Source organism: Azolla caroliniana, unplaced genomic scaffold (genome assembly GCF_043228905.1).
Source record: "Azolla caroliniana isolate FFs.n. ecotype wild unplaced genomic scaffold, voAzoCaro1.0.p SCAF_2, whole genome shotgun sequence".
NCBI lineage: Eukaryota > Viridiplantae > Streptophyta > Polypodiopsida > Salviniales > Salviniaceae > Azolla > Azolla caroliniana.
Window position 1 is genome coordinate 18887042 of NW_028230437.1, and position 26102 is coordinate 18913143.

Sequence of the window (26102 nt, forward strand, 5' to 3'; positions counted from 1 at the left end):
CCATTCTTCCATGGTCTGTCGGAAGCGTGGGACTAGCTGCAGCAGTTTCTCCATGGTTAACGTTATCTCACAGCCCGCTAACACCTGCCAAATGGGGTCTGGGACCGGTCTTTCGTCCTCTGCTCTCTCCATTGTGTTCGCGGACTCCTTCCACATACGTTCCGTATTTGTCGCGTTTGCTTTTTCCACCCATGCTTGGGCTTGTCGGCGTACCTCGTCTTGCGCAACCCAATCAACCGTTTTTGTTTGCTGGCGTGTCGTGACTTGCTGCACTTCCGCCATAATCATATTGACAGCGGGCCCCTTTCCCTTGCGTGCTGGGCATTGCGTGGCATGATGTCCGGGTTGCTGACAAATAAAACAATGGATGCTTGATTCACCCTTCTCGGCTCCTGGTGGTGTGTGCCGCTCCCCTGGTGCTACTTGCTCCTCGCGGTCCGGCCTCGTTTGTCGGAACGTACGCGGTGGCTGTTGTTGGTCCCGTCGTTGTTCCTGGTGCCGCTCATCCCCGAGATTTCATCGTAATGCCGGTGATCTCGATATTGCCGTGGCTTACCACGATAACCATTGAAGCCGCCCCGTTTGTTTGTCGGTCGTTGATTCTCGTAGCGCCGACCCCCTTTGGCGTAACTCAGATGTCCACGATAATCCTCGTCCTCTGGTTCGTCCTCCTAGGAAAAATTGTGATTTTGGCGATTCCGGTGGTACCGGTCCTCCCGTGGGTTGCGATCCTTATACCGGGGTCGGTCTTCTTGCCTCCCTTGTTCAGTCCGGTGTGGTTGATGTTGTGTGTCCATGCTGCGGACTGCGGGAGGGGCTCTGTTTAACATATTGTATTCGCATTGGTCGACTGTGTGAGCCTTCGAGTGGCAGATTGGGTAGTGGATTTGCATATTGCAGTCCACTACGGAATGCCCCGAGTTCAAGCAAATCGTGCACTGGATTGCTTGACGAAAGTAGCGTTCCTCATCCTGAGGTAACGCTTGTCGTAAGGAGGACATAGAAAACTTTTCCTTCTCATCATCCAACTCGAGCTATAATGCTCGTTCAATTACCATATCCGTTGTTTCCCCTTTCACGATATTGTTGTTGAGCGTTGCCCGGATGGGCCGGTGTAAAGCTGCCAGAAATGTTTCCCGAGCCTCATCCTCCGCGGGGCTCTGTTCCAGTTTCCGTCATAAATTTTGGAAACGTAAGCTGAAGTCCGCTATCGTCTCGGTTGGCAGTTGCTTAATCATATAAAACTGTCTGAGGATTTCGCGTTGAGGAACCCTCCGATGGAAGAATCTCAAGAAAGCGGATTATAGCTGATCGAAGGTTGTTATTGCTGGTAAATCCATCTATGAATGCCAAAACGTTGCTCGCCCATCTAATATTAACCCGAACTCCGTCATTTTCAATTGGTGTGCTACCGCCTCCGAAAGTCTATGCACCATGTGGTTCGCATTCCAAACATTTAGGAACATGCGAATATGCGTTGCGGCGTCGGTTTCGTCGTTAAAGCAGGGGTAGGCAAAGGCCATGGTGGGGGTTACGGAGGGTCAGGAAAGACCACCGGGTGGCTGTGGTGAGCGTAGTCCCCGCGTCTCATCGAGGTATTTGGAGAACGAAGAATCACCTTTGTACTCACGGCAGGTAGTACTGAGGTTGCTGAGGTGCGGCTTTTGCCGTGCGCGTTCTTCTGTCTGGCGTGTGATGGACCTTGTTATTGGCCGGTCTTGTCGTGTTGGTTCTCTGGTGCGTCAGTGGCTAAACATCCATTCGTCGTTGTTCGTCTGTGAGAAGACACAGATCACCAAGCGTGCCAAAAGTGTTGCCAATTAGGAACACGGTCCGCGGTCAGTCCTTCGACCTAGACCTCCAAGTGGGTGTGGAACAACGAATAGGCGTCTAAGCGTAATGCGTAGGGGAATCTTCCCTGTAACCTATCAGCGTATAAGGGAGATGGCTACAACCGAATCCTTAGCAAAGGTTACACTTTTGTTCTTACACGCTTAGGTCTTCAAGACACACACAGTGGATTAGTTGTAGCTATACACAGAGAATCAGAGAAGATAGAATTCTATTATGAGACGTTTCTTACATTCCTTCCCAAAATTACACGCTCCCTCTATCAGAGGTTTTCTGCCCTTTATATACGTAGGGTCTATTTAGCCGTTCACGCTTCCTGCGTGAACCGTTACATGAGTTATGATCTTATATTATTTCTTATTCCTACGCTCTTGTCCGTCGGTTACTATTCCGGCGGACAACAGCTGGTCCTGTGAGCATTCCACCTTACCGACTTAGTCGATTAGAAGAGGATGAGATCGCTAAACAACTTAAGGAATACTTGAGTATGGGCCACATTAGGTATAGTAAATCACCTTGGGGTGCGCTAGTTCTATTAGTTAAGAAGAAGGAAGGTTCATGGAGAATGTGTATCAATTATCGCCGTTTGAATAAAATGACAATTAAAAATGCATATCAGTTACCTCGTGCCGATGATTTGATTGATCGTTTGCATGGGGCCCGATATTTTACGAAAATTGACTTACAGACAGGTTATCATCAGATTCACATTGCTGAGGATGATATTCCTAAAACCGCTTTTTGTACGCGCTATGGCCATTATGAGTTTTTAGTGATGCCTTTCGGGTTGACTAATGCTCCAGCCACATTCCAACAAGTGATGAATGATGTTTTCCGAGATCAACTCGGTAATTTTGTTGTCTTCTTCTTGGATGATATTTTTATATGTAACTGTACCTTGCAAGATCATGTTCAACATGTTCGATTTGTTTTGCAAAAGTTGCGTGACAACTCTTTCTATGCAAAACATTCAAAATGTGACTTTTTCCAAAAATCTATTGTGTACATAGGTCATTTAATTACGGAAAATGGTGTTGAAATTGAACCTTCTCGTATTGAAAAGGTTAAACTTTGGCCCATTCCTCGTAATATTCGTGAACTGCGATCATTCTTAGGGTTTCTTGGATTTTTACGAAAATCAATTTGTAACTATTCCAAATTAACTACGCCATTAACTGACCTTTTAAAAGGTCATCCACGTAAGTCTGTCAAACCAATTGCATGGAATGAACAACTTGACAAATCATTTGAGACACTCAAAGAGCATGTGTGTCTGCCTCCCACTCTTCTATTACCGGACCCTTCTGAGCCTTTCTCAATCGAAACTGATGCTAGTGATTATGCTATTGGTGCCGTTCTTTTTCAAGGCGGTCACCCTATTGCTTTTGAAAGTAAGAAGCTTGATGCTGCTCAATCTCGGTATTCAGTTCAAGACAAAGAGTTGTTTGCGGTAATACATGCACTTAAAACATGGAGGCACTATCTCTATGGAAATAAATTTGTGGTTACAACAGACCATCAATCATTGAAGTATTTTTGTGACTAGCTAGATCTTGTTGGTCGTAAAGACCGTTGGGCTAACCTTATGCAAGTTTTTGATTTTTCCATATGGTATCTCGCAAGGGTTCTATGAACACTGTTGCGGATGCTCTTAGTCGCATTAAAGAAGTTAACATGCTTAGCTTCACAGGAATAAAATTTGATCTTTTAGATCACCTTCGAGGGAAATACCTTGATGACAGTTATTTTTCGAAAAACTGGACGAAAGCCGAATCTGGTTTAGATGCCGATACTAGCACCCTACCCTTGAAGGCGACCTTTCACATTACAAACGGTTTGGTCTACCGTAGTGGAAAGGTCTATGTTCCAGATTTACCAAACGTAAAACAAAAAATTCTTCATGAATGTCATGATGCACCATTTGCTAGTCATCTTGGAATACACCAGACACTCGTTCTCATCTTGAGTACTTTTTTCTGGCCTAAGATGCGCTCTGACGTGCATAAATACGTAACTCAATGCTTCCAATGTCAGATTAATAAGTCGGAAATAAAGGCCTTCAAGGGGCTATTATACTAGGCAACCTCGTTGGAAGTACCTCTCGTCGATGAGATACTCACATTGCTCCTGCTCGGTTCCCTCCCGGACAACTAGGAGACGTTAGTTGTCATGTTGGGCAACGCCAGGCCAGAAGGAAAATAGTTGTCCCTAGCGAGGGTAAAATCAAACTTGCTAGAGGAAGAAGCTCGTCGGAAGGACTGGGAGTACGGAACCGATCCAAAGGCCTTGGTCATGGAAGATGACCACAACCGGGGAAGAGGCCGGTATCGAAGTCCCCAAAACCGGGACAAGTCAGAGACGAGGTGAAAGTCAAGGGGGAGGCCTACTTGTGTTGAGCGGCAAGCTCAATTGGAGCCGGATCGGCTGAATAAGCCTGTCAAGCCGGTGAGCGAGACGGATTGGTGAGCCGGTGAGCACCCGGTGAGTTGGGGAGCTGGTTAGCCGGATCCAGTAGTAACCGGAAACCTAGTAATAACTTAGATTAGTAGGTAGTTATTGTCTCGTAGTTAGTGTCAGATGCTCGTGTGAGCATTGAAGTACAATGTACTTCTGTCAGTCCCATGAGGACTTGTATAAATAGTGTTGTTGAGCACGTTGTATATATAGTCTTGATATAATTTTTTGAATTAAGATTCTTGTTCTGCTCTTTCTCTGTCTCTCCCGAGTACTCTCTGTATTCTGTGTATTATTCTCTCTCTCTCTCTCTCTCTCTCTCTCTCTCTCTCTCTCTGCTGCGCAGCCAAGCTGTTGTCTTACGCTTTTGCACATACGTTTCCACATGGTATCAGAGCGCGAGGGTTGAAGACCTCTGCAGCCGACATTTGCTTTCGCAAGAAAAACCCTACATGTTGTGAGACCATAACAATAGACAAAGAAAAAATATGGACATAGGTATGGCGAGTTCACTTCCTACAGAGAAGCTCGACCAGAGCAACTATGCATCCTGGTTATACAAAATGCACCAGTACCTACTGGCCAGGGGCATGGGTATTGGAATTTCGTCGAAGGGACGAATGAGGTAGTACCAGAGCTTGGACACAAGGACTTCCCGGTATGGGAGCAAGGAGCGAGCTGAGTATTATACTGCCTCACGTCTTGTGTGCACGACCAGATGCTCGGCTACATCAGGGATACAAAGATGCCGAAGGAGGCCTGGGAGAATCTGTGTAAGATTTTCGCCGCAAGTACCACAACCCGTAAGTTGCAGCTCCGGCAAGAGCTGAACAACATCCGACAAAGAGATATGTCAGTTACGGACTACACCACCAAAATAAAGGAGATTTGCGACGCGCTCGGGTCCATCAACATGACGGTGGACGAAGAAGAAATGGTACAAATCTTCCTTGGTGGTCTAGCGCAAAGGTACGGGCCAATCTAGACGGCAATATGCACCTAGGAGAAACCACCGTCCTTCTTCGACTTGCAATTGATGCTGATGGTCGAAGAAAACCATGCGAGTGGGTCCAGAACCACTCAATCAAACAGCCGGATGTTGTACACGGAGGCGGATAGGCCCCGTGGGCGTGGGGGACGAGGTGGGTCGACACGCACTGGAGGCGGCCGACAAAAGCAGGAAAGAAGGCACAGAGAACGTGCCGACAGTAGTTCCAGAATTTCCACAAGTAGGGGGAGTCAAGGCGGCGCCAAAGGCCGGCAAGACAAATTCGCCACGGAATGCTAGTACTGTGGAAAAAAGGGCCACAGAGAAAGCGAGTGTTGGAGAAGCGCGCTGATTCGGACAGATTTGGATTTGGCAAAACCGGTCGGGAGAACTGGCAAAGCTCGCACTACGCACAAGGATCGAAAGGATCCGGAACCAGGGAGACCGATAAGGGGCCAGCCTTGGTGATGAAGCACGAGGCAAATTCAATGAAGAAGACCACTTCCAAATCGGAGGAAGTGTGGTACATTGATTCCGGCACATCGAATCACATGACGAGCCACAAAGAGTGGTTCTCCTTCTTGGAGAAACCGGAACAACCGGGAGTTGTTGAAACCGGAGACGACACTCCCCACCCAATTTTACATGTCAGAGAAGTCCCTTTGAGCCATGTTGGACAAAGGGGGAAGTTGATGAACGTATTACACGTTCCGACTATCACGAAGAACCTGGTGTCGTTTGGACAGATTGTCGACCAGGGGATGCAAGTGCGGTTTACGCACCTCGGGTGCTTCATCGAGGAAGAGGGCCAAATCATTGCGCAAGGACGCAGAGATGGGAGGATGTTCATCCTCAACACCTATGAAGTCGTCATTGCATTGTTCGCCAAAGGACAAAAGATTGAATCGGATATTGATCTTTGGGTCGAAGCATGCTACGGTGTACCAACTTTTGGGCAAAAATTTAGTACTAAATCGAGGAAGAAAATGTAGAGAATCGACGCTCCGATTCACCTTCACCACTCGGCCACAACCAAGTAATCGCGAATCAATGCAGCAGAAAATAGGAAACACAGAGAGAGACACGATAACACAGGGATTAACGTGGAAAACCCTATACGGGAAAAACCACGGGAGTGCAAGACTCCAAACCAAAACTATGCACAGAGAAATGTACAATGGCGAGCTGCAAGGCGACGACCTTGAGCTCGCTATCCTCGCCACAGGCGGCGGTATTACACAGAGGCGTCGACCTCTTCCTCTCTCACGCTCTATCTCTCTCACGGCTGCTCTCTCTTCACTCCTCTTGAGTGGAAAAACAGAAAAATGAGTAGCAACATTAAAACTGTTTGCCCTAAGTCATATTTATACACATATGACTTTGGGGCTATTTACAACTATAGCCTCAAGGGCCCTTGGCAAACATATTCACAGATATGTCCCCGCATCCGGATCTCTCTCCGGGTACATTCGTCATCCGGTTCCGAAACCGGGGTCTTCATCATCCGCTTCCGAAACCGAAACCGGGCTTGTCGGCATTCATCTTCGGACATCCGACCATCCCATCCGAAAGGGACCATAATCCCAACAAACTCCCCCTTCACTTCGGTATGGGATGTCTCTCCAATCCGATCCTCTTCCGGCATGCTTCCAACTTGTCGGGTGTGAGCACCTTGGTCAGCATATCCGACCCGTTCTCGTCCGTGTGGATCTTCGTCAGCACGAACTCCTTGTCTTCTATCCTTTCCCGGATCCAGTGATATCTTCACTGGATGTGCTTCGTCCGGGAGTGATAGGCCGCGTTCTTCGCAAGGTGGATTGCACTCTGACTGTCGCGGTAGAGTCGGTACTCCTCCTGCCGGATACCGAGCTCTCTAATGAAGTCCTTCATCCATATTATTTCCTTGCCGGCTTCAACAGCCGCCATGTACTCCGCCTCCGTGGTTGACAACGCAACCGTCTTCTGCAGCCTCGACTGCCATGAAACAGCTCCCCCTGCATACGTCATCACATACCCTGATGTGGACCGGCTGGTATCTGCATCAGCCGACATATCCGAATCGGTGAAGCCGTCGAGTTCGGGCTTACCGGAGCCGAATCGGAGGCACACGTTTGTTGTGCCCTTCAGGTATCGGAGTATCCACTTGGCCGCGTTCCAATGCTCTTTGCCAGGATTGCTCATGTACCGGCTCACCACTCCGACTGCATATCCTATGTACGGTCGGGTACACACCATTGCGTACATCAAGCTCCCGACGGCAGAGGCATATGGCACTTTCATCATGTCCTCCTTCTCAGCCTTTGTCTTGGGGCTTTGCTTGCTGGACAGCTTGCAGTTTGCCGGGAGTGTTGACCCGACCGGTCTTGCTTCCGACATGTTGAACCGATGAAGCACCTTTGTCACGTACTTCTCCTGTGACAGCCACAACTGCTTCTTCTTCCGGTCCCGGATGATGTGCATCCCTAGTATTTGCCTCGCCGGACCCAGGTCTTTCATTGAGAAGGTTCGGTGAAGAGCCTTCTTCAGCATCCGTATCTTGACCTGGTCTCGTCCGACGATCAACATGTCGTCCACGTACAGGAGGAGTATTAGAAAGTCTCCTCCTTCGAACTTCTTCACAAACACGCAGTGATCGGACTGCGTTTTGTGGTACCCTTCGTCTGTCATGAAGGAGTCGAACTTCCGATACCATTGCCGGGGAGCCTGCTTCAGACCGTAAAGGCTCTTCTTCAACCGGCATACCAAGTGCTCCTTCCCTTTCTTCTCGAATCCTTCCGGTTGCTGCATGTAGATCTCTTCTTCGAGGTCACCGTGAAGGAATGCCGTCTTCACGTCCATCTGTTCTACCTCGAGGTCCATGCTTGCCGCTATGCTCAGCACCGTCCGGATGGAGGTCATCTTCACTACCGGGGCAAATATCTCGTCGAAGTCGACGCCCTTCTTCTGCTGAAACCCCTTCACCACGATCCTGGCTTTGTATCTCGGGGGGTTTCCGGCATCTCCCGGTTTCAGCTTGAACACCCACTTGTTACGGAGTGCCCGTTTTCCTTTCGGCAACTCCACAAGTTCATATGTGTGGTTCTCATGCAGGGAATCCATCTCCTCCTGCATGGCAATTAACCACCTGCGGCTATGGGTGTCATGCTTCGCTTCTTCAAAGCTCTCCGGCTCCCCCTCGTCGGTTAGCAGCACGTGCTCTGGTTCCGGAAATCTCCGGGGAGCCCTTCTCTCTCTTAGAGGATATCTCCGTTCCGGAGCTTCGGTAATCGGTTCTTCCGATTCTTCTTCATCCGAATCCATTTCGGGATCGGGGCCGGTTCCGGTATCATTTTCATCTTCTTCGGCCGGTTCTGTTTCTTCACCGTCTTCGGCTAGATCTTCGAGTGTTAACCGGTCCCTTGCCGGTCGGGACTGCTCCTCGTAGAGTTTATCCTCACCGGTCGACTTGGAGCTCTTCATCTTCTTCTCCGACTCCCAGTCGGCGAGTGTCTTGTTCTCCATGAAGATGATATCACGACTCTGGAATATCTTCTTGTCGACCGGGTCCCATACTCGGTAGCCGAACTCGTCATCGCCGTAACCGAGGAATATGCATGGCCGGGTCTTTGGATCTAGCTTTCCTCTCCGGTCCTTTGCCACATGCACGTATGCGAGACACCCGAACACCTTCAGATGCCGGTAGGATACTTCCCTACCGGTCCACACTCTCTGCGGCGTGTCCCCGTCCAAAGGTACTGAGGGTGATCTGTTTATCGCATATGTCGCCGTTGACATCGCCTCGGCCCAAAACCCCTTGGGTAACTTCGCATGCGCCAGCATACTCCGGACCCTCTCCATTATGGTCCGGTTCATCCTCTCGGCCAGCCCGTTCAGTTCCGGCGTCTTCGGCACAGTAAACTCGAGCCGGATTCCCTTCGAGCGACAGTACTCCGCGAACTGCCCCCGGTATTCCCCTCCGTTATCCGCTCGTATCGCTTTCAGCTTCTTCCCGGATTCCCTTTCCACTCTCACGTGGAGTTCTTTGAAGATGCACAACACTTGGTCCGTTGTCTTCAACGGTGCCGTCCACAGCTTCCGGCTGTGATCATCAATGAATGTTACGAAGTACTGGGCTCCGCCATGTGACTTCGTTTCTACCTGACACACATCAGTGTGCACCAACTCCAATGGTGCGCTACGTCTCGTCGGTGGCCTTGAGTGGAAGGAGGTTTGGTTCTGCTTACCGGCCAGGCAATCGGTGCACTTCTCCAGGTGCACATGCTTCACTGGAATAAGGTTGTCTTCTGCAAGCCTCTTCATCCCCTTCTCACTCATGTGGCACAGTCTCTTGTGCCACAGCTCACCGGCAGTGTCGGCTGCCACGTTCAACTCTTCCGGACACAACCAGGCATTCATAAGGTACAGTGTGTTGACTTTCCGGGCCCGAGCCACTATCAGGCTCCCCTTGCTGAACTTCATTACGCCGTTCCGGATGCTACCTGTGTAGCCTTCATCGTCTAGCCTCCCGGCCGAAATCAGGTTCAATCGAACCTCCGGAACGTGTCGGACATCCTTCAGCAGCATTTTGCATCCGGTCGAGGTAGTCAACCACACGTCTCCTATGCCGGCAATCCGGCACGTACCTTCATTTCCCATCCGAACACAGCCATGCTCACCGACTGTGTAGGATGAGAAGTATCTTCTCTCCGGGGTCAGGTGGAACGATGCTCCGGAATCGACCACCTAGGTCGTCTCATCGCCGGCAACGTTTAGTTCACCTTCTTCGGTGATGAGCATGATTTCCTCTTCACTTGCCGCGAGCGCCGTCGTTCCTTTCCGGTCCTGCCCTCGCCGATCCGAACCATTTCGGTCCGTGGCTCCCCGGTAAACACCGTTCCGATCCGAAGACTTCTTCGAGTCGGTGTCGTCGGCTCCGATGTCTTTTCGGTAATGCACAATTCTTTCGGAAGTGCCCCGGCTTCCCACAGTGGAAGCATGTGGGCCTTCCTCATGACTGCGACCGGGTCCCCGACTTCTCCCGTCTTTGCGGACTCCGGTTCCGTTGTCTTCCCCGATCCGATTCGGTAAACAACATCTTCGGATCGGAGGCCGGTTCTTTATCTCTCCGACGCGCTTCTTCGTTCAAGATACTTGTCTTTACCGTTTGTAGGGACAAGTTATCTTCGGTGCAGGAGGTGCTGAGAGTCACCACCAAGTTCTCCCAGCTTTCCGGCAATGTACACATCAGAATGATGGCTTGCATTGCATCCTCCAGCGGGAACTTGATCGCCGCAAGCTGGTTCACGAATCCCATGAACGTGCTTACGTGTTCCACCATACTCTCGCCGTCCCGGTACTTGAGGTTCACTATCTTCCTCATCAGGGAGGTCCGGTTCAACACATTCTTCCTCTCGTAGAGGCCCGACAGCTTCCGCCACATCTCATATGCGTTGGTGTCGTTCGCCACATGTTGTAGAACGCTCACGTCGACGTATTGCCGAATGGTTGCAACGGCTTTCCGGTTCAGAAGCCTCCATTCCGACTCAAGTACCCCCTTCGGTATTTCCGACCTGTCAATTGGTTCGTACAGGTCCCGAACAATCAGAAGATCCTCCATCTTGATCTTCCAGTCGGCGTAATTCTGCGCATTCAGCACCATCATCCCCGGCTGCCCGCTGCCGCCGCCTTCCATTTTCTGCAGCAACCTCGCTCTGATACCAGTTTGTAGAGAATCGACGCTCCGATTCACCTTCACCACTCGGCCACAACCGAGTAATCGCGAATCAATGCAGCAGAAAATAGGAAACACAGAGAGAGACACGATAACACAGGGATTAACGTGGAAAACCCTATACGGGAAAAACCACGGGAGTGCAAGACTCCAAACCAAGACTATGCACAGAGAAATGTACAATGGCGAGCTGCAAGGCGACGACCTTGAGCTCGCTATCCTCGCCACAGGCGGCGGTATTACACAGAGGCGTCGACCTCTTCCTCTCTCACGCTCTATCTCTCTCACGGCTGCTCTCTCTTCACTCCTCTTGAGTGGAAAAACAGAAAAATGAGTAGCAACATTAAAACTGTTTGCCCTAAGTCATATTTATACACATATGACTTTGGGGCTATTTACAACTATAGCCTCAAGGGCCCTTGGCAAACATATTCACAGATATGTCCCCGCATCCGGATCTCTCTCCGGGTACATTCGTCATCCGGTTCCGAAACCGGGGTCTTCATCATCCGCTTCCGAAACCGAAACCGGGCTTGTCGGCATTCATCTTCGGACATCCGACCATCCCATCCGAAAGGGACCATAATCCCAACAGAAAATAAACATTAAAATTTGAAAATAAAACAATTATCATCTATTGAATGGTTTTCAATTTCAAATAACAAATTCATTACATCACACTCGAATGTACAAAGATATTATACGCCACACTCGAAATGTCCCAAGGCCGTATTTAATACATTAATTGTAACTTCATTCTCCTAGGTAGAGTTGTACGAAAGCACACCTGGAGAAGGTTTCGAATGTGATAGTTGGTCAGTCTCTCTCTCTCTCTCTTCTGTCTCGAAGTTATCAGACAGACAGTGGCAGAAAGTTAGAAAGATGACACATATCTATTACCTATCTCTCTCTTTCTCTCTCTCACTCCACCTTCGAATCTCCGTTTCTTTCTTTCTTTCTGTTTCTCTCTCTCACTCCACCGTCGATTCTCTGTTTCCCCGCGTAGTTGTTGTTGTGTTCCCCTCTGTGCCAGGTTCGATCTCTGTCTTTGTATATGTAGAGATTTATGTTTCCCCGGATTGATGTTCTTGTTGTTGATTTTCTTTCCTTGTGTATGCTCAGTTGTCTTCTCTGTTAATGCTCATTTGTCTCCTCTGCAGCAGCCTAATCAACAACCTCTTGCTTATAGGTGATTTTGGAGGCTTGGTGTGCTCCCAAGGTGTCGAAATCAACACGGTGTGGTACCTCTGCCTTGACCTTGGCTCCATCTGCCTTCGACCCATCAATCCTTCTGCAGCTTGTACGACCTCCAGGTATTCTTTGTGCTGCATGCCCAACTGGTATGTTTTCGTTTTCTCTGTGTTTCCTGTCTGTCTATTTTTAATTTGTATGTGTATGGGCATTTTTAGGTTTTGATTATTCATAGTCTATGTGTTGCATGCCCAACTGGTATGTTTTCATTTTCTTTGTGTTTCCTATCTGTCTGTTTTTAATTTGTATGTGTTTGACATGGATGAGTTTTCTTCCGACTGTTTAGGGTGGTTGTGTGTTTGACATGGTTTGTACATGCAACTTAGATGGAGTTGGCTATGATGAGTTGCTATGTTTTCGTTTTGTTGACCTATGTTTTCGTTTTCTCTATGTTTCTTGTTTGTTTGTTTTTAATTTGTATGTGTTAGACATGGATGGGTTTTCTTCCGACTATTTAGGGTTTTTGTGTGTTTGAACTGGCTTGTACATGCAATGTGATGATTTGCTATGTGTTGATGGTAATGTGATGAGTTTTATTCTAGTACATGCATATTCATTCAACGAGAATGGTGATGACTAGGACAATGACGAGAAGGACACCCATAAAGAAGACATTGATGAAAGAGAAAGTGAAGACACCAGTGAAGGAAGGAAAAAGGACACCTATCAAAGAAAGCAAGAAGACACCCACAAGAGAAAGGGTGATGAATTCATCAACAAAGAAAGAAGATGTACCACTCCATCATTCGAGACACACCTCTCAGATGGAGTTATTTCCTTTGAGCATGACCTGAAGTTTATCCTGAGTTGAGAGAGTGGTTGATAAAAACTTGGGGGTCAGCACATCCCGATACAAGGCGAGGATTCCACATAAGTGGATTGAAGAGGGAATATGTGAACTTATTGAAGACGAGATATGAACATGTTTATGATACAAATTAAATCTGTAACAATGAGGTGGGTACTGTTTTTGCACGTGCATTTGCATGTGAAGTTCAAGGTGGCATCGACGTAGATTGGGAAGATTTTAGTCAGCATCGGTCAGAACATTATAAAGGGTCCTCTAGTACCAACACTGACTTGAAGTCATCGGGAACCTCTCATGTGGATATTCCAGCTTAACACTTGTCCACCAAGTTCAATCTGCAAAGGTACGGGCCACAATGACTGAAAAGCATGAACAGATGATGGCTAGTTGCATAGCTTCTATGAGCTCAAGAATACAAGCACTACTTGTTGATTTGGAAGCAGTTAAATCAGCTGAGATACAGGCAGAAAAGAAATTCTCTTCATTAAAGACTACATATGAATGGATTGCATCGACAATCCAAAACTCAGAAAGTGAGGTGTTGAAAGAGGAGTTGAAGAAAGAGCTAAACAATATGGGCACTCAATTAGGTTCATAGATGAGAGACCTTGATACTTACAGGAATGCACATTCCGAAATAGATAATAAATTGTCAGCTTTAAAGTTGCATTCTGAGAACCTTGCGTGCTTGATGTAGGATTTAAAACAAAAAGGTTTTGAAACTTTGTGTCCATCTGTAATTGAGCACCCAAGTGGTATGGAAAGTACCATTACTAGTATAGCTATATCACGGTATTGGCTTTAAAAGTTATTTATTTCTACTTCTGTGGTATAAATATCATGTTAGCTAATATATTATAACTTGTGTTTGCAATCTGCCAGGTGTATATTTTGTGGCCTCAGATTCAAGCTGGAGGCTATGAATGTTGTGATTACACTGTGCTTGCACACATATCATGTGCTATTTGCTAAGTATCATTTTGAGAAAGAGAATACATGTATGGACTATAAAACTACAATTGTGGTTGAGTGGTACTATGCTTGGGGTTTAAAAGTACACCCGTACGGTATGTGGCTCTACTATTCTATTGTTTGTATTATATGAGGTCAATTTACATTTGGATTAGAACTAGTGTACGCCACAATTCATACTTCAAATTTAGGAGAACAATGGATTAGTATTAGTGTATCTCTAACAACTAATATGTGGAACCCTAATTATGTGGGTTTGTATTGGCAGTACTCTTAATATATAATTGGTATGTGTAGTTGAAGGGATATTTTCCAGAATTAGTACTAAAAGGGAACCAGGTACAACATCGTCCAATCTATATTGCAACTTGCCTAGTACTAGTTTAGTAGACACTATACTTGTAGTACACTGTTGACTGTTAGTATTGTTTGTGTAACTTGGGAATTAGTACTAGTTATGTAATTTGGAAATGAGGTGTGTCAAACACATATCATGTTTAGTACTAATACTGTTCAAGATTAATACTGTTGGTGTAATTAGTACAAGTTATGTAATTAGGTGTGTAGAACACATATCACGTTTAGTATTACTTGTGTGCAAAATACCACGTTAGTACTAAAATCCAATCTACATTTGTTGGATTAGATGTTAGCCCAATCTATATTACAACATGCCTAGTACTAGTGTTAGTACACACTATACTTGTAGTACATTGTTGACGATTAGTACTTAGCGAGTAGTACATTGTTCATGATTAGTACTAGTTCTGTAAATTGGGAACTAAGTGAGTAGTACATTGCTCATGATTAGTGCTAGTTTTGTAAATTGGGAACTAAGTGAGTAGTACATTGCTCATGATTAGTACTAGTTTTGTAATTTGGGAACTAAGTGAGTAGTACATTGTTCAGAATTAGTACTCCTTGTGTAATTTGGGAACTAAGTGAGTAGTGCATTGTGCATGATTAGTACTACTTGTGTAAATTGGGAACTAAGTGAGCAATACATTGTTCATTATTAGTACTACTTCTGTTCATTATTAGTACTAGTTCAGTAATTTAGGAACTAAGTGAGTAGTATATTGTTCAGGATTAGTACATTGTTCATGATTAGTACTATTTGTGTAATTTGGCAATTGAGTGGTACATTGTTCATGATTAGTACTCCTTGTGTAATTTGACTAAGTTAGTAGTACATTGTTCATGATTAGTACTACTTGTGTAATTGGGAACTAAGTGAGTAGTACATTGTTCACGATTAGTAGTAGTTATGTAATATGGGAACTAGGTGTAGCTTACTGAATTAGTAATGCAGCTCTTGTGACCTACATTGTATATCACGGTACTAATGTTGAAGGTTTTTTGGTTTCTTGCAATGAATGTTGTAGTGTCAAGCAACTCCACGCCAGGGAAGGTAATGAAACAACCGGCCCCTGTGCCTAAACCCTCGATATCTGCTGAACATTCCAAGGTTCAGGGACCATCATTACCAATAACCCATGAGTTTTATGATGAAGATGAATGTATGAGAAGGGCCATTGGAGCAGTGGAACATATGCTTCTACAAACAAATTCCCCAAGCTCCGGTCAACATCAAAACAATCCAGGTAACACAAATTTTGCCAACATATCTTAATTCTCATTTGAGAAAGGTGTTGAATGCCTAATTTCTTTAGAAATAGAGCCAACTAAGAAGAGGAATGCTGCAAGAATGTTGTATGGAAAGGGCAAGAAAGTCAAAGTTGAATGCAATGGTGATTCATATATGTTCTCACCTGTCCGAAGAGTTGTCAACCTAATGCATTGTCTAATACCATGGACTTGTGTTACTAGCTAATGACGAAATGATCTTTGGTGAGGGAGATACGAGTCCAAAACCACTTGCAATGGGGTATCTACGGTTGTACAGTATGACGATGTAACAATAGGTAAAAATGTGGCTCTTAACCCTATGTTCATTGTTGTTGGTATGTTTGCAAACTTTTGAGTATGTGAGTTGATACTAATATTCTTTGGAATCCCATTATTTAGGTTTACAAGAGTAGTCTGATTCCCAATTGCAATCAAATGAATCGAGAACTATATGGAGCACAAGTGCAGAGTCAGATTCTGGGATTAACCTTTGCACGGAGGCAGACTCTGGAAGCACATCTTCCACATATGAGGACTGTGAGAAAAACGAAGCATTCATATTTGAAGAGCAGTTGGCATGTAAAAACAACAATTTGTCTAAAGAAGCCCATGAGGAGTGTGGAAAGAATATGGCAAGTACTGAAGAGAAGACTGATTGTACTGAGAATGTATCTATAGTGTCTAAAGATTCCCATGAGTGTGGAAAGAACATTGCTAGTACTGAAGAGGAGCCTGATTGTACTGAGAATGTGCTAGTAGTGTCTAAAGAATCCCATGAGGATTGTGGAAAGAACATCGTTACTAATGAAGGGGAGCCTACAAGCATCACCCATGAGGACCAGGCAATAAAGACCGCCCAAGAAGGGGAGCACGGTTGTCTTAAGAATGAGGTGACAGCCACCATACAAGAGGAGTTGACCATGACTATTGCCACAGTCCACATACAAGAGTCTAATTGTATTAAGAACAAGTGTATAGGCATCGGTGATGATGATAGGGCAATAAAGATCACCCAAGAAGGAGAGCACAGTGGTCGTAAGAATGAGGTGACTATCACCAACCAAGAGTTCGCCAGGAGTATTGCGGTAGCCCACATACAGGATCCTAATTGTATTGAGACTGAGAATACTAGCAACAACATGAGTACTAAAACAACCCACATTCAAGAGATGAGTGATAATTTTTCTATCAACAATACATTTGTGGATGTGTGTACAAGCATTGCAGTTGCAGAAAACACAGTTGCTCTCTCAAGCTTGCCACTAGTATAAGGTGCCCGTGCATCCACGCTTGTCTCTTATGCCTCTGATTATGAAGTGTCACTTAGTCAACTGATACCTAAAGGCTTTAAGATAAAGAAGAATGTAAAATCAGAAAAAACTGGCACCAACAACAAGCGCATTACAAGATCAGCCAAATTGCCCTCTAGTGCCTGATTGTCTTTCGATTGTACTTGAACTTTAGCTGAACAGTTAGTGATGTCTGAAATTGAACTATTTGGTATACCAAAATACTGTCTCATTTATCTGAAATAGTTATACCAGTGTCTTTCGATTGTCTTTCGATTGTACTTGAACTTTGGCTGAACTGTTAGTGATGTCTGAAATTGAACTATTTGATATACCAAAATCCAGTAGTTATACCAGTGTGAAATTCTATATTGCCAATTGCAAAGAATGAAAATGTATTCTATTGTTAACTCTGAAATGCTATGAAGATCAGATCACTCATCTAGTGTTGTAGTGTAATCTGAATTTCTATATTGCTAATTCTGAAATGATCTTTGGTGAGGGAGGTACGAATTTATCACACTCCCAGGTACACTCCCATGCAACCATGATTGTGTTGATTACAAATAAAATTCTATATTGTTAACTGAGATGTTATATACAGTTTGTTATACCAGATGAAGATTTAGAAGACTGGTATATATTGTCATGCAACCGAACTTTACATCAGATGTATGTATCCGTCTAACTGAGATACTTTGGGAGACTACTATGTATTACTTAATACTTGCAATTGACATTGGGAGACTGCTATGTATTACTTAATGCTTGCAATTGACATTAGTACTAAACTAATATGTATATTGATACTTGCGTTAGTACTAATATGTATATTGATACTTGCTAAGTATGGTCTCCTTGAGTGCACACAATAGAGACTTGATAGTTGAATAAGTTTGGGCCATATTTAGGCTACTAAGTATTCAAGACTTCACACCTTAAACCATAGAAACAAGCTTTAGGCTACTAAGTATTCAAGACTTCACACCTTAAACCATAGAAACAAGCTTTAGGCTACTAAGTATTCAAGAATTCACACCTTAAACCATAGAAACAAGCTTTAGGCTACTAAGTATTCAAGACTTCACACCTTAAACCATAGAAACAAGCAACTCTATAATTACCATAAACACTGACAATACAAAAGTATTGAAGACTTCACACCTTAAACCATGGAAACAAGCAACTCTATAATTACCATAAACACTTACAATACAAGCTCAATAAATAGTCTCAATACATCAAATATATCGATTCATAATACATAATAGAAGAAAGACGAAATATATCGATTCATTTGTCAATCATCAAAATTAATATATCAATACATCAAATAGTGAACTACAAGTGGATGTTTTTCAGTTTTCTGGTACAATGTATTGATAGGGTGACTTTCAAGCATTAAATAGAGAGACCTCCCCTAATATGTGCTCATGAACCTCTTGGAGGACCTTGTAGACAGTGTTGTATCCTTTAACCTTGTGCTTTGCTTGAGTCATATTGAATTTGATCGCAAGAATGGCATCAACGAAGATTATTGCGATCGGTGTTTCTTTTAGTAATGCATGTGTTCTTGCACTGTGGCAACTTTGCATAATAGTTTCCATACACGACAAACTCACCAAGGTTGAAATTGTTGCCCCAGCCATCCCTCACCACTTCTTTCAATAATGTCTTGCCTTGCTTGCACACCACAATGTAGTAGTCTTCTAAATCTTCATTCTGAGGAGATTTGAGCACCGCAAAATGATCTCCAACTTCCAATAAAACTGTCAAGTCTTGATGTTGGTTGTAGTATACAATATCGTTTGAATGCGCATCCTCTTCAATATCATCTTGTTGTTCAGGCTCAAGCTTTTGCAGCTTCCAGGTCTCGACAATTGATAGGTCGATGCATTTATCCCAAGCTTCATCTATACACATGGAACAAAAGCATGATAAAGTACGGAGTAACAATTGTGTTTTGTCCTTGCGACTAAACCCTAATACACAATGGACGCTCCGTGTGCCTTTCACAGTTTTACAACCATATGATTTAGTTCTATAAACCTCATCAACGCGAACTTCAACAAACAATCTGTTCTTACCATCATTTGACATCTTCCATGTTAGCCACTACACAACATCATGTGCATTTTGTAACTTGGCACCATTATTATCCAACTGCTCACTTGTAAGGGCACGTTTGATCACAACCCCCGCGCCATCATGCTCTCCTTTTCCATGTCCAGACCCGAAGTAGTTCCATTGCATACGAATGTTGAATAAGGAGAAATACCTGCTTTTGTATCTCAGGTTTCCAACAAAATTAGTACTATGTTGTCAATCGAGAGTACTACACATCCATTAATACTGATTTAGTACAAATACAAAACAAAGCATAGCACATCGTATCCATTGAGAACACTCTACACTTATTAAAAGATAAATAGTACTATGTTGTCAACCATGTGAACTTGGCATCCATTAATACTAATTTAGTATGGATACAACACAAAGCATAGTACAATGAATTCATGGAAAGCACTCTACATGAATTAACAGATAAATAGTACAAACTCTTCAATATCGGATAATACTATGTTGCTGATGACGAGTACTTTACATTCATTAATACTGATTTAGTATAGATACAATACACAATACAGTACAATGTGTCCACGGAGAACACAACCCTCCTTAGAAGATAATTAGTACTACAACACATGTACTTTACATCCCCCAATAAACACTGATTTAGTATAGATACAACACATAGTACAATACAGTGTGTTCATGGAGAACACCCAGCATGGATTAATAGATAATTAGTATGAACTCTTCAATATAAGACAGTACTATGAGTACAAGACATGTACTCTACATCTTCCAATAATTACTGATTTAGTATAGATACAACACCAAGTACAATACAGTGTGTTCATGGAGAACACTCAACATTGATTAAGAGATAATTAGTACAAACTCTTCAATCTGGGACAATACTATGAGTAAAAGACATTTACTTTACATCCTTCGATAATTACTGATTTAGTACAGATACAACACAGTACAATACAATGTCCATGGAAAACCCTCAACAAGGATTAAAAGATAATTAGTACAATTCTCTTAAGGACGGACAATACTATGAGTACAAGATGAGTAAATATTGATTTAGTACAAATACAACACATAACATAGTACAATGTGTCTATGGAGAACACTTCACATGGATTAAAAGATGATTAGTACAATTCTCTTAAGGACGGACAATACTATGAGTACAAGACGAGTACTTTACATCCTTCAGTAAATAATGATTTAGTACAGATACAACATATAACATAGTACAATGTGTCTATGGAGAACATTTCACATGGATTAAAAGATAATTAATACAATTCTCTTAAGGACGAACAATACTATGAGTACAAGACGAGTACTTTACATCCTTCAGTAAATATTGATTTAGTACAGATACAACATACAACATAGTACAATGTGTCTATGGAGAACATTTCACATGGATTAAAAGATAATTAATACAATTCTCTTAAGGACGAACAATACTATGAGTACAAGACGAGTACTTTACATCCTTCTGTAAATACTGATTTAGTACAGATACAACACACAACATAGTACAATGTGTCTATGGAGAACACTTCACATGGATTAAAGATAATTAATACAATTCTCTTAAGGACAGACAATACTATGAGTACAAGACGAGTACTTTACATCCTTCTATAAATACTGATTTAGTACAGATACAACACACAACATAGTGCGGTGTGTCTATGGAGAACACTTCACATGGATTAAAGATAATTAGTGCAATTCTCTTAAGGACGGACAATACTATAGAGTACAATACGAGTACTTATTCTGATTTAGTAAAGATACAACACACAACATAGTACACTTTGTCTATGGAGAACACTTCATATGGATTAAAAGATAATAAACACAAATTCATGTGACAGGATAGTATTATTTGATCAATCAAGAACAGTTAACTTAGTTACAAACAAAATTAGTATGCATGCATCCATGTGAATAATGTTGTGTTCGAATAGTTACAAGCATAATTAGTATGCATCCATGTGAATAGTACTGTGTGTGAATAGTTATAAACATAATTAGTATGCATGCACTAACACAAGAATTACTTCCTTACACATTTCATGATAAGTACTAAACATATGGATTAAAAATTACATGGTGATAAAGTAGAACGATCATGCCGCCTTAAACTACGAGGCAACACCATCAGACCAAACCCAATGACGGTTAAAGGTTAACCCTAGAGACAATAAATCTGCATGGTGAAGCTTAAAACAATGTTGAACAAATAGTGTATCATGCTTTTTATCATCTGAAATGTAAAATATTGATTTCTGATGTAACTCATCGTCTTGCCTCCAATAGCAAATATGTACAAGTATTGTACATTAATCATTGTACCAATGCATTGATTGAACCTCATTTTGAACTTTAAATGTATAGTTTTCTGCAAAGTCAATAATGGATACGATGACACCCGTTGGTAAGTTATTAATACATTCCTTGAACTGTGAATTTTGCTAATAACTCCGGAAGTTATGTGGAATGAACTCCCCAAGTTGTTTCTTAAATTCTGAGACAAGGGTAGCAGCACATGTCTCCTTATATACTTCCTTGATACGCTTAGTTACAAGTCCCTTGCGAATATTTTCAGTCACATACTCTAAATATTTCCATTTCACGATATGATTGTTTCCCAAATCAAGCTCCTGCCTATAAAATAATGGTAACGAACAAACCTTACATGTTCTTAATAGACATGTACGACGATGCCACTCACATGATGGTTCTTTTTCACAAACACAAGACCTCCATAGCTCAGAAACGGATGCATAAGTCATGTTTCGTGCATTACACCTATTATCCTCCTCGTTTGGTCTACAAACCTCACAAGTGCAGACACATAATTCCCCGTGTATACCCTTAGAATCAGTACGCATTGCATTCACTCCTAGCCTTAATATGTCCATCTTCATGTGGTACACACAACAACATGTATTCCTCTCATTTAATTTTCTAACATAAAATGGTTTCAAACCTTGAAACTTGCGGAATCCAATAGTCACGCTTGGATGTTGGTCTTTAAAGTTCATGTACAATTCAGCCTACATCAACCAATATATATAGCAAACATTAATATACACTTGGTCAAAACACAAATTTATGGATTGTGAATTGATATAAAAAAATGGAATACCTCTATCATCTCCAAGAAGTGTCTAGGGTAAATCTGGTACTTACCCTGACTTATTCGTTGTCTACACACGTCCTTCTTATTTGGTGAGACACGCGTATTTTTGGCCCAAAATGAATCCACTTTCTCAATAATCTCTTGAGATAAGGCATCGCATCATCGTCTATGTCCCAACCCCAACCATTTGAATTGGCTTGAGTGTATATTTCGGCGCTGCTTCCTCAAGTTCCTTCTTTGAATACCCAAGGCTAAGGAAACTTTAGTATCACTATATTTTTTTTCTCTCGCACCGTTCACAACCATGTGTAGGGCTGCCCTCTTTGCAGCAAGTTTGTCTATGCTCTCTACACCTTTCACTAAGTCTAGGGATGACTTCATATACTCTACAATCACTTCTGAAACACATTGGCCCCTAAATTTTATTCTCTCCATGTCTTCGTTCAAATGTTGATGGTGAAACACTGTACATATAATATCCCTACGATCCTCTTCACTAAATCTCTTCGTTATTTCTACCTTATAACGGACTATGTGAAGAACCACTCGTCCCTTGGTCCTTTCAGATATACCTGAGTTACTTGACAACTCACTCTCGTTGGGGACCCCCATTTGGTCACTAGATTTATCCAAAAAAATCAAGTGTCCGGCGAGAGTAGTTAGTGTTATATAGACTACACTAAGAAAACACAGTCAAATGTTTTTAAATGTGGCCTGCAAAGTGAGAAATAATTCGTTTCGAACATTAGAATTACTGATTAAATATGACAATTGTAAAATCTAAAAATTTAGTACTGAAAAATGAAGAAATGAAAAAATTTAGTCCCGAAAATAAAAAAATGGAGGGAAGGAACCTCCAATGGTGGCGGGAGCGTTGATTCTGTGTGATATGCCGCCTCGATATGCTGGAAGGAACCTCAAATGGTGGAGGGAGCATTGAATTTGTGTGATATGCCGCCTTGATTTGGTGGAAGGAACCTCCAATGGTGGAGGGAGCATTGAATCTATGTGATATGCCGCCTTGATTTAGTGGAAGGAACCTCCAATGGTGGAGGGCACCTTGAATCTTTTTGATATGCCGCCTTGATTTAGTGGAAGGAACCTCCAATGGTGGAGGGCGCCTTGAATCTTTGTGATATGCCGCCTAGATTCGGTGGAAGGATCCTTGCCTCGATGGAAAAAGCCCCAAATCACCACGACATAAACTGCAATCGGTGGAAGTAAGAAAGTCGTTGTCGAAGAAGTCACTATTGGCTGTTATAAGAGGCCTCAGAATAGTCTTTGTTCCTGAACCTAAACCCTAACAAAAACAGAAACCCTAAAAAAACCAGAAATCCTCAACTCAAAAGCTCCAACCTGACATGGATGTCTGAGATTTGCTCCCTAAACCCTAACAAAACTCTTAGATTGGAGGAAAAGCAAAAACGTGACATGGATGTTTGAGATGAACAGCTCAGAGGGATAGAGGAAGAGGAGTATGAGGGGAACTGCCAAAAATGACGTGAGGGGAAAATAGCCCCCAAAATGGAAAGAACAGCTCCTCACATGTTCCCCTCGCTCCTTGTAGTAAATGACACTTGTACTACAGTCACCCCACTCTCCAAAATCGATTTTTTTTTTCTTTGATTTTTTTTTCTAAATTATTCAGTACTAACAGTATCGAAAGTACTGACAATTTTTGTGGCCAAAAACAGTACTTTTCTGGTACACCGTAGCGTGCTTCCACCCCTCTTGCACAAGCGGATCGTCCACGTCAATTACTGGCGGCTTCAAGACTTGCAAACGAAACAAGTTGTTTTCGGTTTACCAAAGTTTAGTGGCCGAAAGGCCCGTGTATGTGAAGCCTGCCAACTCGGGAAGCAACACCGGCTTCCATTCCCCACCGAACGAAACTGGAGTTATAACAAGCTCGACCTTATCCATTCAGATGTTTGGGGACCGGCACAGAATGTTAGTCTTGGCGGGAGTCGATATTTCGTCTCCTTCATTGACGACTATAGCCGGCACACATGGATCTACCTCATTGAGCGGAAGAGCGAAGTTTTCGATTGTTTCCGGAACCTCCAAAGCATGGTGGAATGGGGATCGGAGAGAAAGATCAAATGTCTGCGGTCGGATGGCGGAAAAGAGTACTTTTTTGGCCAATTCAATAGTTATCTGCAGCAAAAGGGAATTTGGCGAGAGTTCAGCTGCAAATACACACCGGAACAGAACGACGTGGCTGAAAGGAAGAACCGTCGCTTGTCGACGCGGCAAGGGCAATGCTGGAAGAGAAGAGCATGCCCCATTTCTACTGGGCAGAGACGATCTGGACGGTCGTCTACATCCAAAACTGGATCGGTGACAAGGTGTCCGCGCATGAGCTATATTTCGGGCACAAGCCGAATTTGCGACACCTTCGGGTATTTGGTAGCGTTGCATATGGGCATGTGCCAAATGGGAAGCGGAGGAAATTGGATGCAAAGTTGGAGAAATGCATCCTGGTCGGTTACTCGCATGAGCAAAAGGGGTATAAGTGTTATAACCCCCGGACGAAGCAAGTCCAAGTTAGCCGGGATGTTGAGTTTGATGAGATGGCATCATGGTAAGCCTTATTGGCTCCGACTTCCGACCCCGACCCGATACCGGAGGATGAGGCTAGTGAAGTTGAACCAGCCCAGATAAAAGATGATGAATTTGGGACTCAAGAAGAGAGTCCGGAATCATTTCGGTTGAGTGGGTCGAACGAGAGACTGGGTCAATCCGACCAGTCAGATGAGGAACCGGCTAGTAGTGAAGACTTTGTCATGCTCTCCCCGCACAAGGAACCGAGGAGACGGTTCATGTGCAAAGAGAAGGGGAAGAAGAAGATGTCGAATTATGAAACCGGTAATGATGAGTCGGATCGAAGCGGATCCGACTCTAGAAAGGACAATGATGGTTCTTTGGCAACGAAGACCAAACCAGCCAAGAAGGGCCTCAAACCGGGTAACGGTGAGTTACGGCGGTCAACCCGCCAGAAGGAACCTGGTAAGCGGTACGGGTACAATGAGTACATGGCGCATCACTATGCATACATGACCAAGGTGGCGGAAGTGCATGAACCGGAGAGCTACGCAGAAGCGGCAAAGGACGCAAATTGGCGTGCCGCTATGGAGGAAGAAATGCGGGCACTTGATGCCAACAAGACCTGGGACCTGGTTGACCCTCCCCGTCACTGTAAACCGATTGGATGCAAGTGGGTGTACAAGGTAAAGTACAACGCCGACAGTTCAATTCACCGGTACAAGGCCCGGTTAGTGGTGAAGGGATACACGCAGACCTACGGAATCGACTATGATGAGACCTTCGCTCCAGTAGCGAAGATGATGATAGTTCGTGTGGTACTAGCGGTTGATGCGGCAAGGGGGTGGCATCTTCACCAAATGGATGTGAAGAATGCGTTTCTTCAAGGTCATCTTGAAGAAGAAGTCTTTATGACTCAACCCCCCAGTTTTCAATCAGAGATGAACAAGTCAGCGGTATACAGGCTGAAGAAGTCAATTTATGGCCTGAAGCAAGCCCCCCGAGCTTGGAATGCGAAGATCACGCGCCGGTTGCGTAAGATGGGGTTTGCGGCCTCCAAGTCCGACTCTTCGTTGTTCATGTGGCAAGGTCCGGACAGTCCGGTTTGCATCTTGTTGTATGTTGATGATCTAGTCATCACCGGACCCAGACTTGATGAAATCAGCCGAGTCAAGTCCCAGCTGTCAGATGCATTTGAGGTGAAGGACCTGGGGGACCTTTGTTAGAAATATTGAGAATCTATTAGATAGGTATATAGAGTTACAACTACAAAGATGAGATATATGAAAACAAAACTTCTATTACATATGAGAGTAGCTCACAATGGTAATTTTCCCATGCACTCACACCTTAGAGCTTAGATAGGA

The 26102-nt window shown here is 43.8% G+C and overlaps 1 protein-coding gene across 1 annotated transcript in view; it reads left to right on the forward strand.

Annotated features, from left to right (window-relative positions):
• The first annotated feature begins 15379 nt into the window (after positions 1-15379).
• Positions 15380-26102, forward strand: part of LOC147867481 (uncharacterized) — a 35074-nt gene continuing 24351 nt past the window's right edge. Inside the window, exons 1-5 of the mRNA XM_087315700.1 lie at positions 15380-15445; positions 16063-16234; positions 16342-16536; positions 16642-16709; positions 17557-17588. Coding sequence (XP_087171826.1) covers positions 15380-15445; positions 16063-16234; positions 16342-16536; positions 16642-16709; positions 17557-17588 — 533 coding nt within the window. The remainder of the gene's footprint in view (positions 15446-16062; positions 16235-16341; positions 16537-16641; positions 16710-17556; positions 17589-26102) is intronic.